This window comes from Neolamprologus multifasciatus, chromosome 14, assembly GCF_963576455.1.
Source record: "Neolamprologus multifasciatus chromosome 14, fNeoMul1.2, whole genome shotgun sequence".
In the NCBI taxonomy this organism is placed as follows: domain Eukaryota; kingdom Metazoa; phylum Chordata; class Actinopteri; order Cichliformes; family Cichlidae; genus Neolamprologus; species Neolamprologus multifasciatus.
In genome coordinates, this window is record NC_140452.1 from 34257059 (window position 1) to 34265653 (window position 8595).

The following is an 8595-nucleotide window of genomic DNA, read 5'->3' on the forward strand; positions in this document are numbered from 1 at the left end:
TCTGAAGTACACCGGGATGTCATGCTTGGAGAAAACCCTCCTGAGTTTCTCTGATACACCGGCTACATAGGGGATAACAATGTTGTTGCGTCTGTCCTTCTTATCCTCCCTCGCTGGTGTCTGATCTTCTTTTCTGTGCCTCTTTGCTGACTTTAAGAATGCCCATTTAGGATAGCCGCACGTTTTGAGTGCTTCCTTTACATGTTTGTGTTCCTTCTTTTTCCCTTCAGGCTTAGAGGGAACATGTTCTGCCCGGTGGTGTAAGGTCCTGATCACTCCAAGTTTGTGTTCCAGAGGGTGATGGGAGTCAAACAGGAGGTACTGGTCCGTGTGTGTGGGCTTCCGGTAAACTTCGATGTTGAGGTTGCCATTCTCTTCAATGTGCACAGCGCAGTCCAGGAAAGGCAAACAGTCGTCCTTTGTGTCTTCCCTGGTGAACTTGATGTTTTTATCCACAGCGTTGATGTGCGCAGTGAAGGATTCCACAAGCAGCTACAAAAAGAAAGTTATAGCTTGCCTTCAAGACTTGGAAAAGGACAAAATCATTGACCGCCTTACTTATCACCGCCTTTACCCAGGGGATGCCATACCCTGCATTTACGGACTTCCAAAAATCCACAAGGAAGCTGTCCCACTCAGACCCATAGTGAGTAGCATAAACTCAGCCACTTATAACATTGCAAAACACCTTGCTACCATCCTTGCTCCTCTCGTGGGGAACACCCCACACCACATCAAGAACTCCACCGACTTCACTGACAAGGTCCAGAAACTTACCCTGGATCCAGATGAAACAATAGTGTCCTTTGATGTAGTCTCTCTCTTCACTTGCATACCCACCACGGAGGCAGTGGAGACTGTCAGAAAACGACTACAAGAAGACAACTCCTTGGAGGACAGGACCAACTTCACACCCGATCAGATTTGCACACTGTTAGACCTCTGCCTCACCACCACATATTTCAAATACAACGAAGGCTATTACAGACAAAAACATGGCTGTGCCATGGGCTCCCCCGTGTCACCTATTGTAGCCAACCTTTACATGGAGGAAGTGGAAAGGAAGGCTCTTGGCTCTTTCAAAGGAAGAGTACCCAGCCACTGGTACAGATATGTAGACGACACCTGGGTCAAAATCAAGACACAAGAAGTGGAATCCTTCACTGCGCACATCAACGCTGTGGATAAAAACATCAAGTTCACCAGGGAAGACACAAAGGACGACTGTTTGCCTTTCCTGGACTGCGCTGTGCACATTGAAGAGAATGGCAACCTCAACATCGAAGTTTACCGGAAGCCCACACACACGGACCAGTACCTCCTGTTTGACTCCCATCACCCTCTGGAACACAAACTTGGAGTAATTAGGACCCTACACCACCGGGCAGAACATGTTCCCTCTAAGCCTGAAGGGAAAAAGAAGGAACACAAACATGTAAAGGAAGCACTCAAAACGTGCGGCTATCCTAAATGGGCATTCTTAAAGTCAGCAAAGAGGCACAGAAAAGAAGATCAGACACCAGCGAGGGAGGATAAGAAGGACAGACGCAACAACATTGTTATCCCCTATGTAGCCGGTGTATCAGAGAAACTCAGGAGGGTTTTCTCCAAGCATGACATCCCGGTGTACTTCAGACCCAGCAACACACTCAGACAAAAACTGGTTCACCCGAAAGACAAAACGCCAAAACACAGACTTAACAATGTGGTGTATGCCGTACAGTGCAGCGAGGAATGCCCAGACCTCTACATTGGAGAGACCAAACAGCCACTTCACAAGCGCATGGCACAACACAGAAGAGCCACCTCGACAGGACAAGACTCAGCTGTCCATCTGCATCTTAAGGATAAAGGACACTCTTTCGAGGATGCCAATGTTCACATTTTGGACAGAGAGGACAGATGGTTTGAAAGAGGAGTGAAAGAAGCCATCTATGTCCACTGTGAGCGGCCATCTTTGAACAGAGGCGGTGGTTTACGACACCAACTCTCTGCCATCTATAATCCAGTTTTGAGATCCCTTCCCAGACGCCTTAACGCCCACTCACACCCTGGGCCATCTGACCTCAGGAATTCGCATGATAAGGTGGGGCCAGGTTTCACAATGAACTCACCTGAAACTCTGGCTGATTGGGACCCACACCCAGTTCCACACCTTGGCTCAGGCGATTAGAGGATCATCAGGGGGTCCTTTTGTCCCTCTGTGGGGGGACACTCCCACTAGGTTTATATCTGGGACTCCCCACCATTTGACCTTAGAACTGAAGAAGCTTCTCGGATGAGAGGTGAAACGTCTTCAAGTAACTTAAAGAAGTCCAGACGCTTTTCTTTGCAAGCTCCTTTGACTCTGATGGCATAAGATGTAAGTATAACTCCTCCGGTTTCATATGCAAAAACAATTTTTGCGCTAGCTTACGTGGTTGCAGAGCTACCGGGATTTAAAAATAGTTAAGCAAAACAGAGCGTGCCCGCTCCCACCGGTTTTAAAGGGTTAAAGTGGGATCCTTGCTTCCTCTTTGCATTATTTTATCATCTAATTTCTGCTTTTGTGGCCAGCATACTTTACTACACTTCTGCAGCATTTCTTATTGCTTTATTGTAATAACACACCATAGTGGAAGGGATGGCAGATATATACCATTTGAAGCTAACAACACGGTACCATAAAGCTGTGCTTTTCTATCGTTTGCAGTTAGTGATGTACGTCGGCCAGGTGATGAAGGACCTCCTGAAGCTGCCTCGCCCTTTCTCTCCCCCTGTTGTCAAGCTGGAGACGCGTGTAGACGCAGAATACGGACTGCCCTCCACCCACGCTATGGCAGCAACTGCCATCTCCTTCACACTTTTACTAAGCGCCACCTCCAGAATACAGGTGAGCATTCAGGAGAAACATGAAACACAGCAAGCAAGCTTAATGATATCTGTTCCAAACTGGCTCAGATTCACTTTCCGGAGTTTTCAATGTCATCCCAGAATTTCCACCAGCAAATGAAGCTGGCTTACATCCAAAATGAGTCACAGCAACAGTAAGGAAAAAGCTATCAACCAGTAAATTTCACCCTCGTTATCACACTATGAGCACTATGGGGACCATAATTACAAAATAATGTCATGTTCTGTTCAATAAGTGTTCAAACCTGCCGTGTTTTTACATAGACTTGTATACAACAGGTCTTCATTTTGCAACCACACCAGTTTTACCCTCCTTGCAAGAAAGCCAGTTTAGCTTCACTTGTCAGACCCAAAGTCACTACAGTCAGTGCACATTACACTTCAGCCATGTCCATCTGGAACTTCATTACAGTGTCTGTCTGTATAAAACTGAAGTACGTCACATACAATTTGTTGGGTTTCCATGACACTGCAGCTTTAAGGGGAATGTATCAAAATCTGCTGGAAGGATTGCCATAAAATTTGCTGCCTAAAATGACACTATTTAGACAAAAGGATTGAACTACTACACATTACACCTACAGGAGCTGCTCGGTCATAGATATCCATGCCATGAAGCTCCCAGCACACAGTTTTTGTGCTGGTATTAACAGCAGAGGAGGTTTGGAGCTCTGACGTTGCAGTTATCCTGCTAGCAGTTGATTGAGGAATATCTAGGAGAGCAGAAATTTCACAAACTGACTTGTTTTAATGCTGGTATCCTATTACAGCTCATGCTTGAATTCAGTGAGCTCTTTAGAACGACCCATTTTTTTCACAAATGTGTCAGTGAGACTAAACACCTGAATTCAGAGATAAGACTTTAGCCACTACAGTGTATGTCTGTGATAAACTGTAACTTAAACTTCCATATTTCCATCATTGGTTTTATTTAACCAAGGCGTATCTACCACTATGATGGTGAACCTGTTCAACACAACATTGAGCCGTAAAGTCAAATTTCAGAACTTGCCTGTTTTTATAATTTGGCTTCAGTGAGAGCTGTAGATAGGTCATTTAGGATCAGTAAAAATTGACATTAAATTGCCTTTTTTTTTTTAAAAAAATTCCACTGTAAAAATGTCATGTGACTAGTGGACATATTTATAAACTCTGAATATTCAAACTGTTAGCATAATAATGTCAGCATTAAGCTCAGTGTGGCTTAACATTAGGAATATAAACAAATCATAATCAGCTTCATGGCTGACACGATTTGGACTTTTTCTAAATATTTCTTCTAGTTCAGTTCAATTCATTTTTATTTATATACCACACAATTATAACAACAGTTGCCTCAAGTGCTTTATATTATAAGATACAGATAAGACCCAAACAATCAGAGGATTAAGCAAGCATTTGGCGACAGTGGAAAGAAAAACTCTCTTTTAATGGGAAGAAACTTCCAGCCGAACGATGGGAGGGGCGGCCATCTGTGACAGGTGGGGTTGAGGGGAGGGAGACAGGATAAAACACACGATGTGGTAGAGAGCCAGAGATTAATAATAACTAAAGATTACGAATGATGTGGCAATTGATACCGAGTGATGTGTAAACACGTAGAAAGGGAAAAAGGTGAGTGAAGAAGAAACACTCAGTGGATCGTGGTAAGCCCCCAGCAACCTAGGCGTATTGCAGTATAATTAAGGGAGGATTCAGGGTCACCTGATCCAACTCTAAATATATGCTTTATTAAAAAGGACATCTTTAAGCCGAATCGAAGTAAAGAGCTTGTCTGTCTCTAGAATGCAAACTGGGAGCTGGTTCCACAGAAGTGGAGCCGAAAAGCTGAAGGCTTTGCCTCCCGTTCTACTTTTAAATATCCTGGGCGCCACAAATAAACCTGCAGTCTAAGCGCGAAGTGTTCAAACGGAGTGATACAGGACTATGAGGTCTGTGTGGCCTGATTATTCAAGGCCTTGTACATGTGGACTTATGAGAAAGAGGAAAATGAAACAGCATTTTACTATGACATTCTGCACTTACTCTGCAATGCTGAAAAGCCTGACAAATACCAACTTCAGGCTCTAACATTTATCTCTTTTCTTAAATGTTTATCAAGCTTGTGGTCACAGGCTACGCCCCTGACAGGGCATCCCAGGGCTAACACAATAAGATGATCAGGATATAACATCAATCAGACATTTTCCATACAAACTGTTTCTTGATTTGCTACTGAGATAATATTACTGAAACTGAACAGTCATGGTTCATTACCATTGCCTACCACAGATGATGTATTTCATCTGCTATTAGAGCTGGGAAGTGTTGGTTAAGTGGATGTTGAACTGTAATTCAGACACTAGGTTTCTAATTAGATGTGCTATTAAGCTGCCATTGGATTTTATGGACCGCAGTAAGATTGGGTGTTGAGTTATCCCAGCTAAATGATCGTTTTCTCTCAGATCCAAGTGTCGTCACTGGGATCCTGAGGATGGCGGTTTGGGATGAAGGGAGTGGCCCAGCTGTCCATCACAGAGTCGTGCCTGAGCTGTTGGACAATGGGTGGGGAAGGGCGGGGCCAGCAGTCACCATCAGTCACCATCAGCCACACCCGTCGAGCTGCTGTTTGGTCTTCTGATGGACTCCGCTGAGTCAATGACTGTCAGTCCACGTCTCCACCTCCCTCCTCCTCCTGACTCTTCCTCTCTTTATCTTTCCCACTCCTCTGTCGAGTCAATAAAGCAATCAGGGGCTCAATCATAGACTGTCTTAGTCAAGCAGTGTGTTTGACTGAGGAGCTGAATGAATGCTAAACCCTTCAGTTTAGTAGTTTACAGTCTCCGGAGCTGTCAGACTGATTTGCGGTTGGATCGTTTAGGCTAGCTCTGTGTCACACTTTGTTGCAGTGGCTGTTCTCAGGGTCAGAGAAATCAGATCAGCACCCCAGGGACGTGCATGTACAGTAGAGCCCTTAAACGTGTCCCGAAATTCCTCAAGGAATGCCCTGAAAGAAAAGAGCATGTATCACTATAGATGAGTAGCAGGCTGTTGCAGAGGCCACTGAATAGCCACAAGGCCTTGGGGCAACTTCTCCCCAAGCAGGTCAGAGGTCACGACAGTCAATCACAGAGTGACTCTTTCCCCCCTCCTTTCTCTGACATCCTTTGTGGCCATTCATAAAAAAAACTCTCTTCATGAACTAGCAGTGAATAGGCTTCCAGCTGCAGAGGACAGGAACAGACAGAGGAAAAAAGGCAGAGGGCAGGATAAGAGGGGGCTCAGGAGTGGAGGGAGGCCTCTCTTCTCACTGTTATTGAAATGGACGAAGGAAACAAAACCTGCCACTATAGGTAAAAGATGGAGAGACAGTAGAGCGGGGTTGTCAAACATAAGGCCTGGGGTCAGAATCGGCCTGGCAAAGACTCCTATTCGGCCCACTGGACGGCTTTGAAGAAGGATGGAGATTTTGGACTTTAAACTGTACTCTCATAAGTGCCACAGCTTTTTCTACTGATAAAGACCTCCTCCATGCCCATTTACACTACACCAAAGTAATTTTAAGCTCAAACAGTCATGCTGAGAGGCCTTCATTTTCTACACCAGGATTTCGTTATCGTGTGTAAAAAGTGAGAAGTGCTGTTGGAATTGCACTTCTTTATCTTGTATTAAAATATCTCAAGAATTAATTGTGCAGTAAAAACTTCTTTTCATTGACAGACAGGGAAGCTTTGCCCATCCAGCCCACTGAAGATTAAAGTGAGCTGTATGTGGCCCACAATGTAAAATGAGTTTGACATCCCTGCTGTAGAGGAATAAAGGAGCAGCGACAGGCAGTACATCAGCTCGGCAGGCTATATAACTGGCAGAGACGAGCTAAACACCCAAATGAGGAGCATTGATGAATGGATGCTTTGATGGCGTGGAAAGAAAAAAAAAGCACCAAATAAAAACAATTCTTGGGTTTTTATCTTGAAAGATTGCACAAGGAAGAATTGTAGACATGCCTGAGCCTGCTGATGGATTTAATCTTTTATCATGTAATCACGTGTGTGTGCTTTTTGCTTGACGGTCGCCGTGATGTCTGCTGATAACGTGGGTATTTTTGTGCCTCAGTTCCAGTTCGGGGTGGGCCTGACCATCGCAGTGACACTGGCGACCTTGGTGTCTCTGAGCCGCCTCTACACTGGCATGCACTCGGTTTTGGTGAGCTATTCTCTCAACTCACACACACACATGCACACATACTACAGTATAAAACATTAAAGCTCAACACGGGATTCATTATTCATTGTGTCTGGTTAAGTTGTCTGGCTGAGGCTTTGATCCAAGACTCAAAATTCAGCAGGCACTTCATGCTGCCTTCGTTTAAATGGGAAGCATCAGCACTTATGACTCATGCAGTTCTTTTTTTTATCACGTTTATTAAGACCATAGCCATTTAAAATGTGGGATTACGGGAAATATGCTCATCTGCTTTCTTGCTTGCGAGAAAATTCCCAAAACATCTGACTCTAATATCCAGTCACGCTGAGATTGAATGGTAGTTGGCGTCTTTTATGGTTTCGAGTGGCGTATGTCACGCTGGTCAGTCACACAGAGGCCACACTATTCAGATTTGTGCACAGCACCATAGTAAAATTTGATCTTTATTTACAGTGGAGTACAAGAAGGTTAAATTACCCATCGTCCACTGTTACAACACCATACCTCCTCATAAATGCACCTTGTAAATCATAAATAATATATACGCCTGGTCAGGTTTTATATGATCTAACCTATGCCTGCTATCCATAAATCTTTAATAATTCCTTTGCAACTCTTTGCAGTGTAGAGCACACACTTTCACTTTCTGCCCAAACACATCTCATTCCAGACATTCCTGAATGAAAAAGCATCGGTGTGCACACAGTCAGATTTACTCTGAGTCAGACCTGTCTCCACAATTCTGTCCTCTGAAACATCACAGAGGACACAAACAGAGGTTTACTTGCTTAGGTTGTAAGAAGTGTACATAAAGTCTTGAATGAGAGGCTATGAATGAGACTCATAGCCCATAGCAGAACAAATCACGAGATTCAACAAATATTAACACACATGAGAGGACAAAAGGTGCCTTCATTTGATATTAAAGTCTATTATTAATTACCAGGTCAGATCAGGAGGAACTTGTGTATTACAGTGTGTATGTTTCTCCACCTCAGACAGACGAGTTGTTATACAGGAGCTTTCCTCAGACTGAGACCTGGACTCCTTTAAAGCTGTCAGACATTCAATTCAATTCAATTCAATTTTATTTATATAGCGCCAAATCACAACAAATGTCGCCTCAAGGCGCTTCATAGATACAGAGAAAAGCCCAACAATCATATGACCCCCTATGAGCAAGCACTTTGGCGACAGTGGGAAGGAAAAACTCCCTTTTAACAGGAAGAAACCTCCGGCAGAACCAGGCTCAGGGAGGGGCGGCCATCTGCTGCGACCGGTTGGGGTGAGAGAAGGAAGACAGGATAAAAGACATGCTGTGGAAGAGAGACAGAGATTAATAACAGATATGATTCAATACAGAGAGGTCTGTTAACACATAGTGAGTGAGAAAGGTGACTGGAAAGGAAAAACTCAATGCATCATGGGAATCCCCCGGCAGCCTACATCTATTGCAGCATAACTAAGGGAGGATTCAGGGTCACCTGGTCCAGCCCTAACTATATGCTTTAGCAAAAA

The 8595-nt window shown here is 44.2% G+C and overlaps 1 protein-coding gene across 2 annotated transcripts in view; it reads left to right on the forward strand.

Moving 5' to 3' along the window:
• Positions 1 to 8595, forward strand: part of sgpp2 (sphingosine-1-phosphate phosphatase 2) — a 30802-nt gene that overhangs the window by 17883 nt on the left and 4324 nt on the right. For both annotated transcript variants that reach the window (XM_085130991.1, XM_085130992.1), the window contains 2 exons: positions 2693 to 2872; positions 6988 to 7077. In XM_085130991.1, coding sequence (XP_084987117.1) covers positions 2693 to 2872; positions 6988 to 7077 — 270 coding nt within the window. The remainder of the gene's footprint in view (positions 1 to 2692; positions 2873 to 6987; positions 7078 to 8595) is intronic.